The 22,985-nt window shown below is 38.4% G+C and overlaps 1 protein-coding gene across 5 annotated transcripts in view; it reads right to left on the bottom strand.

The window, feature by feature from the left end:
• DIAPH3 (diaphanous related formin 3) overlaps positions 1 to 22,985 on the bottom strand; it is a 499,882-nt gene that overhangs the window by 116,969 nt on the left and 359,928 nt on the right. For all 5 annotated transcript variants that reach the window (XM_032314557.1, XM_032314558.1, XM_032314559.1 and 2 more), the window contains 2 exons: positions 10,984 to 11,079; positions 10,448 to 10,507 (listed from right to left, as the gene is read on the bottom strand). In XM_032314557.1, the coding sequence (XP_032170448.1) occupies positions 10,448 to 10,507; positions 10,984 to 11,079 (156 nt within the window). The remainder of the gene's footprint in view (positions 1 to 10,447; positions 10,508 to 10,983; positions 11,080 to 22,985) is intronic.

Here is a 22,985-nt window from a genome sequence, read left to right as displayed (position 1 = left end):
CTCCTGTGTAGTAAAGACTAGGTGGTGGGATGGGGTCAGAAGAAGACTTCGTCATTCATTTCTCCCCTTTTCTCCCCAAAACCTTCCTCTATGTTCACATAATCCCTGTTTTTGGTGGAGTACCTCAGCTCTGGCTTGTACTCTAATTCTAGAGTTTCTAGCACAATTTTTCCAGACAGCATACTTTTTATCTCCTGGAGGTACAGAGGAAAGCCTGGGTCCGGGGACAGGGGGATGGTAGGGTAAGCACAGCATAGGGGTTACAAGTCTGGATTTGGAGCCACCGTGCCTAGCTGGAGGCGGAACAGCTCCATAATAATCCTTGCATTTTCAGCTCTATGCCTCCTTCCTCCCATCTGTGGTTCCTGAACCCTCATGTGGAGCTGTGAGGAGTAGATCAGTCTGTTTCTCCTTGGGGTACCTATTGTGGAGGGTTGAATTGTGTCACCCCAAATTTATGTTGAAGTCCTAACTCCTGGTATCTGTGAATGTGACTTTTGCAGATATAATCGAGTTAAGATGAGCTCAAACTTGATTAGCATGATTCTAACCAAAAGATTAATGTCCTTCTAAGAAGACTATGTGAAGAGACAGACAGACAGGGAGAAGGCGCTGTGAACGCGGAGGCAGAGATTTGAGTGACCCAGCTTGCAGGCCAATGACCACCAGAGACTGCAGGCTACCAGCAGAAGCATGAAGGAGAAAGAGGACAGATTCTCCTCCAGAGCCTCCAGACAGAACCAACCTGGCCAATACCTTCAGACTTCTAGCCTCCAGATTTGTGACAGAACAATTTTCTGTTACTTTAAGTGCCCCCGCCTGCCCGTTCCCCAGTTTGTGGTAATTTGTCATGGGGGCCTTGGAAATGAATACACCTGCATTCCAGCTTTCTCTCCTGGCACCATGTTCTTCTCCACTGTCATACGTTGTTCCAGGTGAAAGATGTCTTGTTTTCAGAGGACTGGAGATTGGTTTTTATTACTCTTTCTCTTAGTGCCTCTGTGGTGACTCCCAAGGGGACAAAGGGATTAAAACATCTTTACTATTCTATTTTAAAACTAAAAATCTCTATGGTCTTTTTTTTTTTTTTAAAGATTTTATTTATTTGTCAGAGATAGAGAAAGAGAGTACACACAAGCAGGCAGAGAGGCAGGCAGAGGCAGTGAGAGAAGCAGGCTCCCTGCCGAGCAAGGAGCCCGATGCGGGACTTGATCCCAGGACCCTGGGATCATGACCTGAGCCGAAGGCAGCGGCTCAACCAACTGAGCCACCCAGGCGTCCCTCTCTATAGTCTTTTAATTTTTTCTTTTTTCCCCCTCTAATCCAGTTCATACCAATCAATGCACTTTAAGAGCAATATAGGAACTATTCATAGGAAGGAAATTAATTTCAATCTCTAATTAGTACACCCGTTCTGCACACTACTGTCACTTTACTCACAAATTTATAATGACTCTCTAGTGACAAATGTATCTCCACCTGCAGAAGGTAGGTGGAGAAGGGGAAAGAACGAAGAGGAACTAACATTGAAGTTATTGAACATCTACTCAGTCCAGATACTGCAGTAGAGTACCTTCCCATACTTTTGCTAAATTGTCCTAATTGTCCTAATAGTTTACGAAAACGTGTAATTTCTCTATTTTACAACTGAGGAGGAGGACATTCAAAAGTTAAATAACCTGCTATCGTCACCCTTTTAACAAGTCAAAAGTCAAACCAAGACCTGTCTGTCTCTAAATCCCAAGCCTGATACCACGCTCTCTTTCAAGGTCAAACTGCTTGGCTAGATCATTTAAGGTTTCTAGAAACAAAATTCAAAAATCTGGCTAGTTTTATGCTTTCACAAATAATCAGTGAATAAGAATAACTACTGCTCTCTTTTAAGGTAACGGCTCTGTGTGCGGCAGGCACTTTGCAAACGATTTATTTTTAATACAACCGTCTTGAGAAACGGTTTCTGTATTTGCCTATTCCAAACTGACATGTAATGAGGACCGATAAAATATAAAAATAATTCTAATGGTACCTTAGCAATAACTAGGGGAGCACCAAGTGTTGTTCTCATAGGAGAGGATCTCAGATATGTAATATAGTGGACACACACCGGGAGGGAGACCAGCTGCGCGAGGGTCACCATCCTCCGTCCCTGTTAGAACGCCGGCCTCATATGCAACTCAGCACCGCAACAATGCTGAAACACACATCGTGTAACATGACCCACCAGAGTCTCCATTACTTTCCTAAATAACCACCACACTATTTTAAAGTACGAATATCTTACCATCTTGAAAAATGGGAGGATTCTGCTTGACTGGTGTTCTGAAGCACGCTCAGACTGCCTTCCGTCACGCTGAGCACTATGTTTACATCTGGAGGGAAACTTTTAGAACCTTTAGGTTATCGGGAAACCAACTGCCCTTTGTCACAGGGCCTGGGAAGCACCCGGACCACTTTTCTCCTCCCCAGACTTTACAGACTATCATTACATAATTGTCTCCCTTTTCAGCGGGATTGATGCAAACGTGGTTTTTGTCTCCCTGAAGAGTTACCTCTCCGCGGTCGATGCAGGACACATGCCATGGGTCCTTCCCCATCACCCTTGCCTCTCTTTCTACTCAGACTTTCAGGAGGAGACCTTTTATCTTAGTTCTCAGGGCAAACAGATGTCACCAGGTGAGACCTTCAGATTCCCCCTTACTCAGTGTTTGCATCCCCTTCTCTCCGTATATCCTTCCTTTTCACTGTCCAGGTTCTCCACACCTGTGCTCCCCCATGCCATCCCCCAAGAACCTCACTATCCACGGCCCCAGTACATATTCATCCCTCCCCTCCAGAACACAGAGACAGTAAAGCCAAGGGCCCGTAAAAGGCAAAGAGACATAACTTACTCGTTACACCACGACTCGCTCTGGGTCCTGCTATTTCTCTTGTTTTTCTTCTTTCACATCTAGGCAATTTAGGAAGAGAAGCCTACCCTCCTCCGTCCAATGCCATCTGGCTTCAGTTTCTATTATTCTATAGAAATTGCTCTTCCTGAGGTGAACAATGGCACCCGTGTTCGCCAGCCAATCTGTGTCCAGGTGCTCCCCCATCGTTATTTGCCTGGCCTCCCTGAAGCCTATGGCTTTGCTGATGGCTTTTTCCCAGGCTCCTCTTTCCCTTGCCTGCTCCTTCCAAGCTGCATAGCCCAGAAGAACCCTGTACACCACCTGGCCCAGAAGACCCAGTAAGACTAATGGCCATCCTAGGCACAAATGATGCCTTCTCCTCCCGGTATCCCGGGAGAAGCTTCCCAGTAGCACCAAATTTCACTGAATTGAAACTGTTTATCTTAAACAATTTATTTGTCATTAAAATTGTAGATCTGCCAACCATTTGACATGTTTTCCACATTTGTGATTATGTCAATGCAACTTTAGTTCTCAAGTGACAAAGTGACAGTACAAGTGGCTCCATTTTAAGGTTATATATGTAAAAATATAACGTGCGGAAAAAGAGAAAAGTAAAGTAATCAAACAACACAAAAGCCAATAATCAAAAAACAAAATCAAAAATTATTCTTTTATCTTTCTGGTGGGTGGTGGGGTGAAATTTGATTAAATCAAGAGATCCTGTCACCAGGAAAAGAAAATATGCCCAAACACAAAATATAAAACAAAAGGACCAAGTTCTAGGAGCTTCTAAAATCTCTCCACAAACTCCTTCTGAGCTTGTACTACGAGGAAAGGGAGAAATTTAGAGTGGGCCAGAAATTTTGAAAGATCATGTAATTATAGTCCACTACGGCACACAAACAGAACAAAAGACATATTAATCATAACAACTATTTCAGGGACGTCAAGGACATTCCTTTCCTTATGCAGTAGTCTTATCCCTTTTCACTCAATTTAGTTCCAGCCTTCAGCATACATTTGTGAATGCTCATTAAGTGAAAGGCATTTGCTATTTCTTGCATAAATGTCCTTTTAAAACAACTTAAAGTCCTCACTGCTTGAGGATTTTTTTAACCTGTTCGTGCTTAAGAGTGTATATGATACTCACTAAGCCAGAAGGTTGTCCCTGCCTTGACTATAAATTAGAAAGGCCTTTCCCTTCTGCCCACAGGGCATCCTTACCTAGGCAGGAGCCCTGCTGAGTCCATGCTTCCTTTTGCTTGACTACATAGTAAATAGGAGAGACTGATATTTGAATAAAATGTGAAATCACCCAAATTGTTTTACACTCCTGGCCTAGAAAAATCTCCTTAAAAAAATATTTAAGTCTTTTTTGACAGTTATAGGTAGCATTTGATTCTGCTTGAAAGCTCCAGTGTAAGGGTGTCAAAAACAATTAGTATTTTAATAGCTCCCTTTCTTTCTCAGGTATTTAGCAGCAGAAGTTCATCAGAAAGAGAACAAAAAATATTCTCAAAAACATGAGCCAATGACATTTGGCAAAATCATATAATTTTACTTTATTATTCCCTAGGCTCTTTTCTACTTTGAATTAGGATGCAGTTCAAAGAAATAAAAAATGGTAGTTGTCAACATTTGCTTTGATAGATACGGTTTTCTAGACAAGGAGTGGCTTGGTGTTGTCCTCATTGTTTTCAAACAAGCCTTAAGGCAGCTAGTGTTCAGTAGACAATACTGAAAACCTTACTAATTTCATAATTCTGCCTCAAGACAAATTCTTGTTGTTTGGAGGAAGGCAGGTCAAGAAATAAAGAGGACCCACGACTGAGTGGATTAGGGAGGGCAGGGTGGTTATGTGTGAAGTTTCGAGAGATCCACAATGAAGCCTGTCTTGTGTTGCCTCCCTTATTTCTGAGAAATATGCTAATTCAAAGATATCGAACTAGCTTCACATTTAATTCTGACTTCAAATCTTCGAGTAGCAGAGCAGCTGTGCCTGGCGGCAATACAATCTTATTTCTATAAAAATCTCTCAAAGCTCCACATATAAGTAGAAGAGTAAAAATAGATAATCAAATCCAAATTAAGGCTATTAAGAATTGATTTAGTGTAAAGATAATATAGCAAGATTTTGTTTAGGTTATGGATGTTCACTAAAAATGTGTAATACTTGTTTGCCTAAAATTTTGATTATGTTTTATCTTATTTTGTCACAGTTAAATAGTTTTATCATTAGGGACTTTAATTGCATATAGTTTATAGAATTCTTTCTGATTACTCTATATCCATTTAACTGAGAAAAAAACCACACTGTACTACTTAATGAAAAGAGAACCTTCTAATGAAGATGCAATCAAATCGCAGGCAGATGTACCACAAGGTGTGGCTACACCAACAACGGTTCCTATTTGTGAAACCTTTGTTGGGAACACTTTAGGCATCTCCACTGTGTGGAGAAGAGATGTCCTGGAAGAGAGTAGGAAGTAATGTATCCTGAAATGCACTAGCAACTCAGTGGTATACCACTGCGTTGTAGAAACAGGGAAGCAAACAACAAAAGACAGAAAATGAGGAAACCAAGTCCTTGAAAGTCTCCTTTCCCCCTTCATAATGTTGGCTCGACTATCATGCAATCTCTCCGATTTCCTCATCTCTCTTTTGCCTCTTGCTCACTTCGTTACCTACCTGTGTCCACCCCTGAGGTGTATCCCTTGATTTGCCATCCTCTAGATTTAAATATTTTTCTTTAGAGAACTCATTAGCTTAAGTAGCATTAGCAGTTCTCTGTGGGGGTCTCTTAACTCACAGCTCTGGACCTGGCTTCTTCCCTCAAACCTTAAAAAGCTCTTTGATTCACTCGCCATCCCTTGTGGCCGGCCAATCGGTGTTGGCATCTAGGGTGGCTATGAAGTCCTTTTGAGTCTTTCTTCTCTCCTACATTTGTCACTTCAGTTCCAAGAAAACCTGCTCAGACCTGTGATTTTCCTGCTCAAAAACCTCAATAGTCCAATTTCTTGGCCGTGCATCAGACTTTCCATATACTTCTTTCCTATCTGGTCCTTCATTTTTTAACCAGACCATTTGATTCACTAACAACCAGATATGGTACGATCTTTATAAAAAAGCATTAATAAATACTTTGATTATCTTAACTTTAAAGGAACTCTTACTATTTTCCACAGACTACAGAAAATCTTCAGATTTGGAATGCACTGTGGAAAGACACAAGATAATGCCCTGTACTCATTAGCAGAAGCTTTCCTTTGTTTTATTTACTGTTGTTAAACTCTGCTTGATTAAGCAAGGGAAAGAAATCTAATTAATAAGCAACTCTCCACTTCTAAGGAGTGAATAATCCCATCAAGTTCGAACCGCATCCTCCCTATTTGATACAACACCTTTTGAAGCACAGACCACTGATGATCAAAGAGCTCCTTCCGATGACAGACAACATTTTAGGGAGGAGATGAGAAAGGGGTTAACAGTGTTCACAGCTGGAGCTTTAGCAATTAGCATATTAAATCCCACTTATTTGGGTGACATCCAGTGACCTGATTTTGCTCAATATAGTACATTAATTGTTCCATTCAAACCTAAACATAAACATGTCTGTTCATTCAACACATTCTTACTAAACATCCGTGTGTCAGGCACCAATGGAGTGAGTGCTGAGGTTACAGCAGTATGTAAGTCGGGCATCTTTTATCCCCTTGTCCCTACCCTGATGCGACTCAGCAGAAGTGGGGCAGACATTGAATAGTTAATAGAAAATGACTACTGCAAAATGGGAAAGCCATTGGGGTTATTAGAATATATAGTTTTATAGACTGGGGCTCACTGGAGAACCTCTGAGAAAGTGCACACACCTATTGCTCTTTCCTGGCCCATACTTGCCCTTGGGCTTTTGTCCTCACTTCTACTCATCCTTCAAAACTCAGCCTGGATTTCAAGTCCTTCAAGAATTCAAGTCTGGATTGTCCTCATAAGGTCTGGATTGGTCTTCCGCATCTGTAGGTACTCCCAAAGCTTTATGTGTTGCCTCTAACCCGGCATTAACCAAATGTATGGGAATTGTTACTCATCTGTCCAAACTAGATGATGAACGCTTAGGGACTATCTCTATAAGTGCCTAGCAAGTACTTAATAATTTTTGCTAAATGAATGAATAAATAAAGGTTTAATGAGGAAAAATACTGGGCATTTAATTTCTGCTGAGGCTATCAAAGGCAAAGAAAAGGATAAAACAATTAATGGTTTTAACCAAAGTCTTTTTGGCAGAGGTTTGGAACACAGAACAAGGGCTGGATTACTTAGCATGTAGAATTTCCATGCTTCTGAGGGCCATAGCAGTTAGAACGCTTGAGGTCATCTTTTGCCAAAATATCCTGGGATATTTTAGCTGCAAGGTCTCAGAGGATACTCTACCAGGATCTTTTAATTCTGAAATAAAAAATGATCTATGTCTGCTACTGCATTTTTATCTTTAGGTATAATCTAAATCTGTACTTATAATCTATATAATCCATAGTCTCTGTAACAGAGTATAAGTTGGCTAAAATTAATATATATGTTTTAATGCAGAGTTTTTTTTTTAAAGTTTTTATATATTTATTTGTCAGAGAGAGAGAGAGAATAAGCGGGGGAGAGGCAGGCTCCCTGCTGAGCAAGGAGCCCTGACATTCATGCAACTTGATCCCAGGACCCTAGGATCATGACCTGAGCCAAAGGCAGATACTTAACCAACTGAGCCCACCCAGATGTCCCTAATACTAAGTATATTAAAAGAAATAAAAAGTGGTTATAATCCAGAAGATAGTATATTCTTGGAAAAGACTGCTACCTAGCAGTTAAATCTGGGAACAGGAGACAAGATACACTACAGGCTAGAAAACCTCTGAAAGGGTCTTTCACAGTAGGTCACCCTTATGTCAAGAAGAGGGGGAAAAAAAGGCACATAGATTGCTTATAGCCCAAGAATGTGAAAGGAATAGATGCTGATTCAAGCCATGTATTCAGAGTACAACATGGCAGAAAGATTAAGAACTTGGAATCAGAGTCAGCTCAGGTTCAAAACCTGGCACAGGACCACAAGCAAATTACCAGACCTCTTTAATCTTTAGTTATTTTCAACAACGAAATGGAGATAAAAATATTGACTATCTGATAAGATTATTGTGAAGATACAGGATGATATGTATAAATATTCTGTATGGTGCTTGGTATTTAGTAAGCCAAATAACTCAGTAGACATTAGATTATTATTAATGCTTAAAAATATTATTTTACTTAGCATATAAGCAAGTTTAAAATAATTGTAGAAGATCTATGTCTTCAGAAAGAAGGGTTACGAGATAATATGAACCAATATGAACCAAGCATATAGGAAATGTCAGACATTAGTTTAAGTACATGAAAGCAGATTAAAAAGTAAAATAGGCTCAACTTACATTTAATTCACATAGTTTAGTTAAGTTGTAGGGTTAGCATTTTTAAAACAAAAAGCAATTTTTAGAAATAGCAAGATTACAACATACTCTGGAATATCATTTTTCCTGATAATAATCATGATCCTTTTTTCAGTGATAATATTTTCCTTAAATTCTGTACTTTTCAATATCTAGTCTAATAAATCTATCTTTACATACAGAGTTCTTAAAGATTAACTGGTCATTTGGATTTTTCCCCACTTGGTTAGATATATGAAAAGAAAACACAACAGAAATATTGATAGAAAGTAAGTGTTAAAAAACACTTTAATCCATTACATTTATATTAGAAAAGAATTTGACCTTTATGATATATCTCCTTTGGCTTGCTGTATAACCTATGAGTTTAATTATCACAAGAGCCTTATAACTTCAGATAGTACATGTCAACCTGAGTAAAGACAGAAATGCAAGGTTCATCTGCTTTTATGCAATGGACCAAAACACCACAATTTATCAGTAATTATAGATGAGCTTTTGTAGCCCGGATACTTTACTGACATTACGGTTAGAAAAGACTGGGTTTCCCAAGGCCAGTGCACAAAATTACCTTAAATAATCTTCCTCTACATAATAACTAAAACACTTATTTTAAATTAAGCATAGGAAGGATATATGTATGCCATTATAATCACTTCATGATCATGGTTTTGGCTGTGGGCCTTTAATGACACACAATGGGGACTGCATTATCTTACATATTTTGTTATTAATAAAAAATAATTCAAAATACCCACATGTAATCAAAAAAAGAAACGTGATGGGAATCAGAACTGCATTATGGTCATATTTGTTTCACTAACTAGCTCTGCACTCTTGGGAGGGTTTGCGGCTTCTCTGAATATCCATTTATTCATCTACAAAACAAAATAATCTTTAGGGTCAAGGATAGCTCTATTCTCTAGACATTTGCCATTATTTACTATGTCGCAATGACTCCAAATCATAAACCCAAAGTTAGGAAGTACTTAATTATCCACAATGAGTATCTGTAACATACTACAGTTCCTCTTTTCTGCTGTTAGAGTAGGGAAAGGCCAAACAAGAACAAAAACATACTGTTGAAAAGACTAGAAAGACCAATTTAAACATTTCACCTTGAGCAATAAACATCTACCCATCTATTAAGATTAATTACCCACATGTACTTTTTTTCTTATTCACTTCCTAGTTTTTTTTAGGCTACCCTAGAAATTTGACACAAATGTCTGTACTTAGCCACACATTAACACTTCCAGAACTTAACTCCTCCGTATCTATAACAACCCTAGAAGGAAAATCTGTCAAGTATTTTTCCATTTATAAATCTGGCAAGTTTTGATGACAATCTCACTCTGAATAAATGACAACGTAATTGATAAATTTGCTTATGACCTTGGAAGATAAGCAGAACCCCATAACACATAACAGTGAGAGAAAGGAAACCAATGTAAATAAAACTCAGTCAGCAGGAATTGACACCTTGAAGAGAGGAGGGCTCCATTCAAGTGGGTGTGCAGGTGCTGTTTAGGGACTTTTGAAAGCAGTCAATCTCAGATAAACATCAGAAACTCAGTTACTCACCTTTTTCGTAATTCTAGTACGTTCTTCCACAAAAAGAGCACATGAAACTCACCTGTATTAATGATTTTGCCAAAATGCTGGTCACAGTATTTCAAACTATACTGGCAAATATGGTAGAGTAAAATAGTTTAAAATTTAATATTTCAAATTGTATCTTGATGTAAGGCAAATCCACTATGTAAAATATTACTTCGAGAGCAAACTATTTCTGAAAGGACACCCTGGGCAACACTGATCAAAAATGTCTGAGATAATTTCGAGTAATAAAAAATTGGAAAATTCATCAGAGACCTAAAAGAAGAACTTTAGATACTACCTCCAGGCCATATCGTAAGCATGGAATATTATGAATATACAATCTCAGGGCATCAGGCACATCCGCACATTCCTACTCCTATGGTTATATTTGAACTTGAGAACCTTCACAGCAGCCTATTAAAATAATAGATCAACAGGATAAAAGTAGATAAGAAGAATGTGCAATTTATGAATACGGTTTATTACCATGGTTACAAACTTTCAGAACAGGCCTCTGAGACATGGGACTGAGACTTTGCCGAATATCTGTTGAGAGAGAGAGAAAATTAATACAGAGGTCTGTTCATCTCAAGAAATGTTAACAGTATTAGACAGTTTTCAAAGGTTAAATATGTCTGGACCCAAAGCAATGCTTCAATACCCTGAAATACTTGAAGCAATGATGTTATGACTTTTACTTTCCATTTAATTATGCTATTGTAAACTCCACAGGGATAAGGTGCATATGGTTCTTTAGATGAGACTTGTCACACTACTCAGGATTTTCTAGGTTCAGTGCTTTGGTTTGTTAATGTGCTACTGCCACCACCCAACTGGAATGCTTCCCTGACATTTGTCATTGCAAGGGAAGGATTAAGCAAACTCATGAAACTTCTGAAGAGCTGTTGCCCAGAGCACTACATTCTTGACACATGACTTGAAAAGAATTAAAAGAAAAAAAAAAAAAGTTGTTCTTTATGATAGTTCCCTAGAAAGTAACATGAAACAAGTATAATGTTCACCTTTTGGCTTTGGTGTCCTTTTTCTTCGGTCGCGGAAGGCAGCCCCCGACTGCAAAGCCTCCAGCAGACTATCCATCACTCCTGTCTCATCACCCTCTGTGAAGAGAGATGCAGGGAATTCCGTCAGCCCTCAGGGTTACCATAGCAATGTCAGAGCATACACAGAAACTGGTGATGCTGATGGTTAGGGGGAAGAAAGATCAGATGCCAGGGCGAAACCAGCAATTTCAAAATAAGATAGGACTTCAACTCTCTCATAAATCAAGTATCTTTTAATGAAATTGGGCTCATTAGTGCCTGTGTTGCCATCCACTAAAGAGGACCGGGTTCCACTGATTCACATCACAGGACTGCTTTTATAGTCTGGCGGCCCAATAACTTTAAAGAGAATGCGGTTCGAGGCATATCTGTGTCCCAGGTTATCATAAATCATGTTTCCCTTGTAGAAATAGATTACTTTCAAAGCATCAGCTTCTATTCTAAAATCGACCAGGTGTGTGAGAATGTTTTGTTGCTGTTACCAAGACTCTGTTGCCTAAACTTTTTGCACAAAATTGTATTTCCAGGTTAACTACTGTGAACATGCAACAACTGTGAACAACAACTGATTTTTTATATCAGAAGATAATTGTCCCTTGACTTTAGGCGACACAGAACAATGACTACAAACTCTCATAGAATGTACAAAAAGTTTGTCTTCTGTAATGAAAAGTAAACCAAAAGAGGCTCTCAAATACCTAAAGTATTTGTCACCCAATTATGATTAAATTGATATTCTGTATCTACTAATAGAGGCTGTAGTTATAGAGCCAATCCTCTCTCCAAAGAACAGATTATCTTGTAATATCCGTAGTTATCTATAGTTGTCAGTGTTAAATATTATTCAAAGGAAGTGGCAGGGGGAAGCTTCAAAGAAACTACTGATCCAAGCACAAATTCAAGGAAATACACGTTTTTCGTCCCTCAGGAAGAGGTTATTTGTAGGATTCTCTATCCAATTGTATGGCTGGTATAGTTACATCTTATGTAATAGAAAACTATTTTCCTCTGGTTTTCTTATTTCTTTTTACTGCAATGCAATCCCTTGATTGGAAACAGATGACAAATAAATGCAGGAGAGTACAGATAACAAATTCATTTACAGTTTACAAGCAGATATATAAATATAAATATATATTGGCCTCTTTCTATCTGGTTCTATCTCATATTTTTAGAAAAGTACTAAACTTTGTGGGTGTAATTTAAAAAAAAGCTGGGTGACAGAATATCTGAAGGTTAATTTACAGATAAATTTAATTCTAAAGTGCCTTGATGGCTATTTTAATTAAAATACATTAAAAATTTCAGACACCTTAATTAGTAACTAGATATCTTTGAAAATTTACACTCAAACTTAACTTAAAAAAAAAAAAAAAAGAACTGCAAGTTATGCCAGATATTCAAAATTGAAGGGATATATCTCATTAGTAAAAGACAACATTTTAAAAATCTAAAGCTTTAAGAAAGCAAGCATGAGATTAATGACATACACTTTAAGGGGGGGAAAAATAAACACAAACCCAAAACTAAAATCAAAGGACTACAAAGAAAATGTGAACTTCTCTTAGTAAGTTTACTATTGGTAATGGTATTGACATAGTGATTCTGAACCCCATTTTGTGTGTATTACAAGACTAAGCAGATGGGTAAACTCACTGTAGGAAAGGAAATACTAATATAGAATAAGAGGAGAGCAAGAAATGAAGTGTTGGGTCGCATTTACAAGTATCATACAGGCTCAAGGTTTAAAAACAAACAAACAAACAAACAAACAAGCAAACCAAAAAACACTTTGTCTAACTTTCCAAAATAACCCAAAAGTAATGACTCTGTGGCAGCAATGAACACACCTGGTCTCCAGATCCTGGTTTCTAAATACTATTACTAATGCAAACCAGAATATTTAGAGAAATAATTGATTATGGGGCAGAGACCAAGAAAGTGGGAAAAAAGCCAGGAATGTATTGATGTACCAGAAAATTAGGAAGTGCTCACAGACAAGCAGGGATGGGTCAGAAAGACAGAGGGGGCCACACTGAAGGACAGTCTTGGCCAAATTTAGGGTGATTTGAGCACTAAATGAGTAATAATGGGGATGGATTATTACACATTCGGGGGAAAAACACTTATGCATCCAGACTGATACTAAAAAATTAAAAATAAATATGGAGTAAGGGAAAGTTCTTTACAGAAGAATGTCAACTAACAGGTGTCAAAGATATGGGGAAACATAAAATTTACTACATTATAATTCACATAGTAAGAACTGATTGAGGCAGAAATCAGTAACGGGTACAGAAACTATTGGATATAAGGCTGTCAGGGAACAGGATTTGGAGAAATTTGGCAGATGTCACCTTACCTAAATAATCAAATCTGACATCAAATGTGACAGTAATGGTAGACACTGACAATAATGCCTTCTGAAAGGGTGCCCTGAGACGGACTCAACCTGTGTAGTACTTGGCACAATAATAATTATCCTAAATCTAAATGTGAGGAAACTATAATAAAATCCAAAGTGAGGGGTGACTGGGTGGCTCAGTCAGCTCAGGTCATGATCCCAGTGTCCTGGTATCAAGTCCCACCTTGGGCTTTCTCCCTTTACCCCTCCCTCTTGCTCATGATCTCTCTCTCTCTCTAATAAATCAATAAAATCTTAACCACCCCCCAAAAAAAGGAAACCCAAAGTGAGGAACATTCTGTAAAGTGACTGGTGTGGGTTCTGAAAGACTATCAGTTATGAAAAACAAGTAAGGAAGGAAAGAAAGAAGAGGTTAGGAAGACTGAGGGAGAGTCAAGAGATAAGGACAACCAAATGTAATGCACAGTCTTTGATTAGCTCTTAGACTGTACCATATAAATGATATTGTTGGGAAAATTGGGGAAATTTTAAAATGGACTGGATATTACATAATTGTATTATGCAAATATTAAGTTACTTGAATATGATAATTATCTTACCATTAGGTAGGTTAATTCCATTGTTCTCAGGAAATAGTTGCTGACATGCCTAGGCTCACTAAACAACTTATGCCCCTGTCTCATGTTCTCCATTTCATGCTCTTGAACATGCTGCCTTCTTTACACAGAACATCCTTCCCTTTTCTTTGCCAAGCTAATTCCTCCTCTAAGACAGAAATGGGAATCCTTCCCTGATGTATGTGACCTGAACCAGGTGCCCCTCTATGTCTTAATGGCATGCGGTAGCTGGGGCAATAAACCCTTTACAATATAATTTACTTGACAGTTTCTGCCACCAGACTGAGTTCACTGAGGACAGAGATTATGGCTTTTGTTTATCCTTAATACCTAGCAAAATGCCAGTATTACATAGAAAGTGTTCATTAATAAATGTTGACTAAATAACAAGTGAGGCACCAAAATGGCCAATGGGTAGGAGTAATTATGCAGGAAAATACAGGTCACAGGTGGGAAGGGGGCCTGGGAAGTGGTGGGAGCACATTCCCACCACCACTGTTAACAGTGTAGCGCCGTTTCTTCCTCTTCCCTTGTCTCACACAACCATTCAGGTGCCAAACCTTGTTCGTGCACATACTCCAATATCTCAAGAATTGATCGATTGTTTCCTTTTCTGACTGAACTTTAAGCTCACTGTCCAGAATTGAGTTACTTTTCACCTGAAATCTCACATGACTTGCCAGAAATCACACTGCATCCAGTTAATCCCAAATTCGAATTCATTCCATACAGCACAGGTCAGCTCAAAAGCAGAGCCATGATCTTCAGTCTCCCAGTCATGAATTTTCACTATCTCTCACCTCCCACAATATAAAGTTCCAACTCGTTCACTTGCCCCTACACTTGATTCCAATTGTGTTTCCAATCTTATCTCTTTCAATTTCACAACCTGTTCTTCAGCTGAAGGCAACTTTCTTCACACACCTTTTCTCTCCCTTCCTTCCCTGTCCAGCGGGAAACTCTGTGCTCCCAGAGCTGATGGCTTTTCTGGGCCTTCCCAATGAAGAACATATTATTCCCAATGGGAAGAATGTATTATGGAAGTAAGAAGACATTCATACTAGTCTGAGTTCTTGACCAACTACCTATGTGACTCGGGACTCGTTACATAATCGCTCCTGAGAAGTCTAATAGAAAGAATATCTGTCTAGGGATTATGAGAGGATCCAATGAGAAAATACAAATGAGAGCACTTGGTAAATTGCCAAGTGATATAAAAATGTAGGGAAATAAATTCATAAACGAACTCCATAGCAGACTACAGGAAGTTTATGAAATATTTGATTAGGTTTCAAGTGTTGTTTTAGATACAATATAAATTAACTGATTTTAACTGACTTTAAGTGTATTTTATTATGTCTTTGATTATCGTCATTTCTAAGGGAAACTGATCAGAAGTGCCTATCAGAAATAGGCCCTTTTGGGGCGCCTGGGTGGCTCAGTGGGTTAAGCCGCTGCCTTCGGCTCAGGTCATGATCTCAGGGTCCTGGGATCGAATCCCGCATCGGGCTCTCTGCTCAGCAGGGAGCCTGCTTCCCTCTCTCTCTCTCTCTCTACCTGCCTCTCCATCTACTTGTGATCTCTCTCTGTCAAATAAATAAATAAAATCTTTAAAAAAATAAAAAAGAAATAGGCCCTTTAAATAGTCTCTAAATAATCCAATGTGTAAGATAAAGACATAATATGGAGGCGTTATTCCACAAATATTAAAACTACATTTAGATTATAATAATTCATCATATGTTTATGGAGGGCCTACTACATGCCAGGACACTATTAGGCACTAAAATTCCCTAGGGCCCAAGGATTAATAAGACATGTTTTCTGATCTCAAGAAGCAGAACAGTGTGAAAGGTATGGGAGGGATCCATACGAAGTACTGGAGAAACAAGGTTTCCTAGTGAATTACGATCTGACAAATAAGCAGTATTTAGTCATGGCAAAGACGAGGGAGAGAATAGCATCCCTGGCAGAAGGAATAGCAGGTAAAAAAGCAAAAGATATGAATAAAAACTAAAGTGAGCTAGAGTCAAGCATTGAAATGATTTATATTTACATGATTCTAATACAAACTTAATAATTCAAATTTACATCAATTTAATACATTATTCCTCTACAAAGAGAAATAAAAATTAGGTATTTTTAAATTGAGGACTGGAATTCAACATCTCCAACTACAAGTCAGTTCATATAAAAAATATTTATACCCTCTCTCTTGCTATGAACTCTTAAATCAATAAACAAACTATAATAGTCAAAGCTTTGCTATATCAGAATAACACATCACCTTGTTTAATTAGTAAACGGTATTTACAAAAATCGTACAGTGTCAAGGGAAATGGAGGAGAGAGCGCTGAGGAGGAGATATCCCTAAAGCGGAATCAGTGGGACATGCAGACAAGCAGAGGGTGGCCTACTGAGGAGTTAGACAAGTCTGAGGTCTCAGGGACCTATGACTGAAAATGTTTTAAAATAATATTCAGTTTGATGGGTAACAAATGTTGAAGATAATGAACTTCTTCTTGGACACGTGAGTGCAAGGTGCTAGCAGGGACCTCCTGGTAACCTCTGAAAGTAAGCTGGAAATTCTGGCCTCAAATTCAGACAAAAATTTTGATGATATTTTCAGAAGTCATTTCTATATTACAAAAGATACTCATTCAGCACCGTGGGCCAGACCCTGGAAAAGGTCCCAGGAATACGAGGGTTGGCTTTATTCTTGCCTTATATGGTCCTCTGGAAGTGCATATGACTGAATCAGGAGAGGCCATCTTGAGAACCAGGAGGAGAAAAAAGATAAGGCAGGACATGAAAAAGTATATTCTTTCCTCTGTTCTACTTTTCCCAAGACAAGGCACAACACGGAAAGTACAGATAATTACAGATACAGAGAAGATGTAAAAGCCTCAAGAATGTTAAAAACAAACCAAATAGGTTGCACCACAAAGTAGAGAATCAGAATGGAAATGGATTTCTCAAAAGCAACACTGAGCCCAAGAAAACAAGATATGGATTTCAAATTCTGAAGAGAAATGATTTCCGATGAGGAAATCGTTACACTGCCTCTAAGAGGAGGACAGAAAATGAACATGTAAGTTTATGAGCACTCGTCCTTAGAAAGCTACTGGAAGGTGTGCTTGGGCAAAAAAGATAAGGTGGTAAGAAAAAGAAACAAATATGGGATCCAGGAGAGGTGAGGGGACAAAACAGCAAAGTGGCAAAAATATTTCTCAGGATGACACTTGTGTCCCAGGCCCAGAGCAGCCAGTTCAGAACACATGGGAGAAAGCTGGATTGTAGGAGGGAACCATGGCCAAGGAACTAAGAGCAAACCTCCTGTATTGAGCCATTTGCAAAAATGACTGCTGTTAATTTCACAGACCTGAGAGTCCAGATAAAATTGGAACAGGTGTACACAAATACTGAGCAAATTAAAGAAATTGTTCATATAAACCTAGAAATGACATTGTTGTCCAACAGGAAATAATCATGGAACACTAACTGAAGGGGTAAGGAATATTTCCACAGTTGTGATATTATAAACACCATGTTTTTGGACTATCATTTGCGATAATAGTACTGTGAGGACAGCAGGGGTGAAGGAGAAGGGGTATACACGGCGAGTACGAGGTGGGGAGAAAGCAAAAGAGAACAAAATCTTCACTTCTCAGGAACGCGCTAATGCATAAAATAAAATAACGGTAGTCTAAGCATATTATCAACAAATGGAGAAGAGGTAAATAAATAGCAGGAAAAAAAAATCCCAAGAATTAAAATTGGCTGCCTCTGGGAAGTAGGAAGAAATGGAAGGAAGTTGAGAGGAAAGAGGGAAAATATATTTTATCACGCTAGGAGCTTAACATATTTCATTTAGGAATTGGCGGTCATTATGTTGATAAGATAAGGACAATGAAAGATCTCATGACAGAAAAAGATGACCAGGTAAGTAGAGATGAAAGAAGAAGTTGATATTTGACCTTCTTGTGCTTTCCTCTGATAAGGGGAAGAGGAGAGGTAACAAATGATACAACACAACATGGTGAGCTGTGTGACGGAGCTCTCCGGACCAGGAAGGATCGCTGGTGTGGGGCAGGGAGAAGGGGCAGCAGTCCCAGAAGGCCTCCTGCTACCTAAGACTTAAAAAAGAGTTTTCTGTCTGTCACAGATGCCTAGAGAAGGAAGGCCCTGCTCAAACTCACAGAACAGGTGGAGGGTCAAGAAACACTTGGGAGACCCAGGTGTGTATGAGAGTGGAGAGCAGAGTGCCTGGGGACAGAGCTGAGAGGGGCCGAGGGCACAGGGATGGGCCAGCGGCCCCAAGCACTGAGTAAGGCACAGGAATCTGGGGTTTACCTTTAAGCAAGCCATCAAATTACTTCAACCTAGGACATACCATGGTCGAATTCCTGTTTTAGAAAGAACACTCTGGGGAGAGACAAGATGAAGGGCCAGGACAATAAGGGGAGAGCAGGTCTGAGGATTTAAATCTTGGCAAAACAGGGGGCGCCTGGGTGGCTCAGTGGGTTAAGCCGCTGCCTTCGGCTCAGGTCATGATCTCAGGGTCCTGGGATCGAGTCCCGCATCGGGCTCTCTGCTCAGCAGGGAGCCTGCTTCTCTCTCTGCCTGCCTCTCCATCTACTTGTGATTTCTCTCTGTCAAATAAATAAATAAAATCTTTAAAAAAAAAAAAAATAAAATAAAAAAATAAATAAATAAATCTTGGCAAAACAGGATCACAGGGCCCAAGTAAGAGATGGACGGCGGTGCAAATGTGAAAGAAAATGAACAGAAAAATCTTGGTGGGCACGGACGGGAGTATTAAAATATAAACCTGAGGCAGATTTCCAGGTACCCAGTGTGGCTAACTAGGTATGTACCGATATCCTTCACCAAGTACTGGATCGTTCTTGTTTGGTGGCGGAAGGGAGCTGAGCCTAGAGAGGAATCCACGTTTGGATGTGTTGAGATGTTCAGGACACATCCGACTGTAGGTGATAAAAGGTGTTCAGAGGCTGATGGTTTCCCAGGTTTAACGCAAGAGGGAGGCGAAGTGGTTCCACTAACAGGTTTAACTTAGAAGCATAGCAGTTGTACCTGAAGCTACAGAAAGAATGTAAGCATAGCAAAAAGGTAAAGAACCCACGTTTTGAATTCAAACGACTTGGACTGAAATACTGGCTTTCTAATTAGCCACTAGTGTGACTCTGGGCAATTTATTGAACCTTACTAACCCTCATTTTCTTTGCCCTCAAATTTAATGTGGAAATAAGAATAGAACCTGCCCTCACGAGGTTACTGGAAGATTAAAAGACGTGCATGGTGTGCAGTGCTCAGGAGGGAGCTTGGCACATAGCAAGAGCTTCGTCTCAGTTGATTTCTGTTGTGGTTGTTGACAGAGCAGAGCGTGAGCTCACTTAGGGAGATATGTGTGGTGAGTGACAAGAACGATGAGGGTGAGCCACAAGGCAAACTAACATGTAAAGGGGATTTCAGGGAGAAATGAGTGTTTTCAGTCTCTGCTTCCCATCATGTTTACTGTGCATGCACTTTGAGAGCTCCCCTTTTTGCTACAGATCTTCATTAACTCATACCACCCTGGGAGTGGGGCTAGAGAAGAAAAGCTCAGTTTCTCCCAAGAAGTGACGGAAGTGTGCAGCTGATGCACAAATTTCATAGGCTCACAGTTTAACCCAACTCTTTCTAAAGGAAACAGTGACAGTTGCCCTTACAAAATTACATGAATTATTTTTCTATGCTGCTGGTTATAGACCTTCTGGGAACCAGATTGTATCTGCTTTACTTGGTAACCCAGTTCAGTCTTTAACCTAGAACAAAGCTCAAAATACGACTTAAACCAGACAGCAAAAAGACAGGAATAACTTAAAGTCTTTGAACTTCTCTTAATCTAGACGTGAAACTGAAAATTTGAGGCAAGGGAGTTGGAAAGCCAATTTTCATTGGGATTTAACTGATAAAATGATAATTAGAACAGTTTTCTTTTATACTGTAAGTGGCTCAACCATAAGTAGAATTTCATTTTTTAAAACCACAATATTGTAACCTATTTTTCCTCTACTATTCATTATTTGTACAAATTGAACTCAACATATTTCCTGTTGTAAGTTAAAAGGAAAAAAATAGAATCTCTTACAAAGGAACAAGTTTTTATTGTTTTCTTCCTCCTTTCTTTCTTTCTTTCTTTTTTTTAAAAAATAGAGCAGTTGATAACCTCTTTAGTTCTGCTTACAATCTTGAATATCTTCTGGAGCTGTGACATAACTCTGTCTGCAATCATATGCTACTACTTACTTCTTGTTATCTTGAATATGCTTGGACCTGTGACGGTCACCTTATAACTCTTGAGCACAGACTATGGGGCCATTTGTATAGTTGCTGTGGATAAAATATAGGCTGTATTTTCAATGCTTGTGTAAAACATATTTCACAGGTACATTTGAATGTATAAACCATGATTATTATACTATTTACTACATTGTATGCAAATCAGAATCTAAATAATTTCATGTCATAAATAAGGTACAGTAAAGTTAAAAATGTATTTGTAAAATAACTATTTTTCTCATACAAACTCTTCAGTCTCCAAAAAAAAAAAAAAGAAAACCATATTGGATGTCATGCATAAAGTATGATTCTATTTTAATTACATAAACAACCAGGCAAAAAAGGCAATATAAATATATTGTAACAAATCATATTGCATTGTTATTAATTTTCAACTTCCTAATTCTTATAATTTAGATTCCGATGTAAGAAAGTGATTTCAGTATCATAGTCATTTAGTTCAACTCATGAAGATATCCAATCTATCTTCTTCTGAAATCTTTTATTAGAGCTCTTTCGTTTTTAAAGCTAATGTAAATGGCAAAATTACAGGAAAGTAAGTTAAGTGTACGCTCACTTAATTCTCCTTTCAAATAAAAAGGGCACATGATTTTTGGAATGTCAGCATACTTAAGGCACAAGATTTACAAGTGACCATAAAATCAATGAATGAGATTCCATTAACCATTATTACAAAATAATACAGCAAAAACTCAGCTGGGCTATTATTAAATACACATCCTATATCAAAATTTTCAATAAGAAAGAGTTTCCCAAAGTGTGTACCACAGAATGCTAGTCCTATGAGGAACTCTGTGTGTGTGTGTGTGTGTGTGTGTTGTTGTTGTTGTTGTTGTTGTGGAAGGGAGGCTGGTTCTGTGGTCAAATAAGCTTGGAAAATAATGTATAACATATAGTGCCCTTGGGAATTCATATCCAATACATACAAAAATTTAATTCATGATTTATGATAAATGTGGCATTTCAAATCAGTAGAGAATAAGAAAATGTTCAATAACCACTATGGTGACAATGTTTTATCTGGCTCCCATTCTGCTACTTACTGAACATAAATTCCAAGTTGATAAAACATTTCAACATTAAAAAAATTAAATTGCGAAAGTACAGCAGACAGCATGTAAAAGTATATTTTTCATTACTTCTGGAATGGGAAGATCTTGTGAAAAGTCTAAATACCCAAATGTCATACAGATTTTACTACGCTAAATGTCTGCAAATTAAAAAAATATTAAGAACAAAGTTTACACAAACAATAAAAGGAGAAACTAGAGAAAAATTTGGAACACAGGTATTCCTTAAGACTGGCTTTCTTGAGATAAAGAAATTATGACTCAGAAAAAAAAATCAATTAAAAAAAAACAAAAAAGCAGGCAAATGGTATGTTCAGGAAACCCACCATTAAAATAAATAAGCAAGGCTTTTATTCAGAGGATATCATACTCAAACTCATTCATAATTAAGGCTATTCTAAATACATCAGTGAGAGATCATATTTCACTTATCAGGATGAGGATAATTGGTATAGGTTATCCTCACGTTGGTCTAAATATAAGCTAATACAACCTCTTAAGAATGCAATTTAGCAATCTATCAGAAAAAAAATCGTACATACCACTTGAAATAATTTTTTTCTAAGAAAATTATCCTACTTATAACTCACATGTACAAGATATTATTATGTACAAGGATGCTTATTATAACATTGTTTATAGTATTAGGAGATTGGAAACAACCTAAATGCCCATCAGCAAGAGACAGACTAGATAAAGTATGATATTATAAAGTTAAAATATACTGAGAGATGAAAAAATAATGAAGGGTATATATTTATTTTAAAGATTTTATTTATTTGAAGGACGCCTGGGTGGCTCAGTTGGTTGGATGACTGCCTTCGGCTCAGGTCATGATCCCGGAATTTTGGGATCGAGTCCCGCATCGGGCTCAGAGCTCCACGGGGGGAGTCTGCTTCTCCCTCTGACCTTCTCCTTGCTCATGCTCTCTCTCACTGTCTCTCTCTCAAATAAATAAATAAAATATTAAAAAAATATATTTTATTTATTTGAGAGAGAGAGCATAAGCAGGGGGAAAGGGAGTGTGAGAAGCAGGCTCCCCACTGAGTAGGGAGCCCAAACAGGGCTCCCTGCCAAGCAGAGAGCCCAATTTGGGGCTTGATCCCAGGACCCTGGGATCACAACCTGAGCCAAAGGCAGACACTTAACTATTGAACCACTCAGGTACCCCAAAGCATATTTAAATTGTTCATATGGACTACCTCCAAAATATACCAAGAGAAAAAAAGTCAATCACTTATTTTACCAATAAGGACACTGGATATACACCTTTCTATGACCACTCACAGATAGCAGGTATAAAACGGAGGATATTTTCAGACTTCTTGCTTAGCTATTACTCTAGCACATGGTGCTGAGAAAGGCATTACTAAATCATTCTCCCAGCGTTAAATGTGTTTTAAAATGTCTCCCATGTAAGTACTCAAGTGCCAACTCTGATTAGCTTGTTCACGGTGACCTATTCTAGCAATTACTAAAGAAGGCAAAATTTAAAAACCAGCATTGACTCTGGTTTAAAATAATAATGTCGCCAAAGTATCCTCGTGT

This window comes from Mustela erminea, chromosome 15, assembly GCF_009829155.1.
Source record: "Mustela erminea isolate mMusErm1 chromosome 15, mMusErm1.Pri, whole genome shotgun sequence".
Lineage (NCBI taxonomy): Eukaryota > Metazoa > Chordata > Mammalia > Carnivora > Mustelidae > Mustela > Mustela erminea.
Note: the sequence above shows the minus strand (reverse complement) of the source record. Positions and strands in the feature narration are given on the sequence as shown.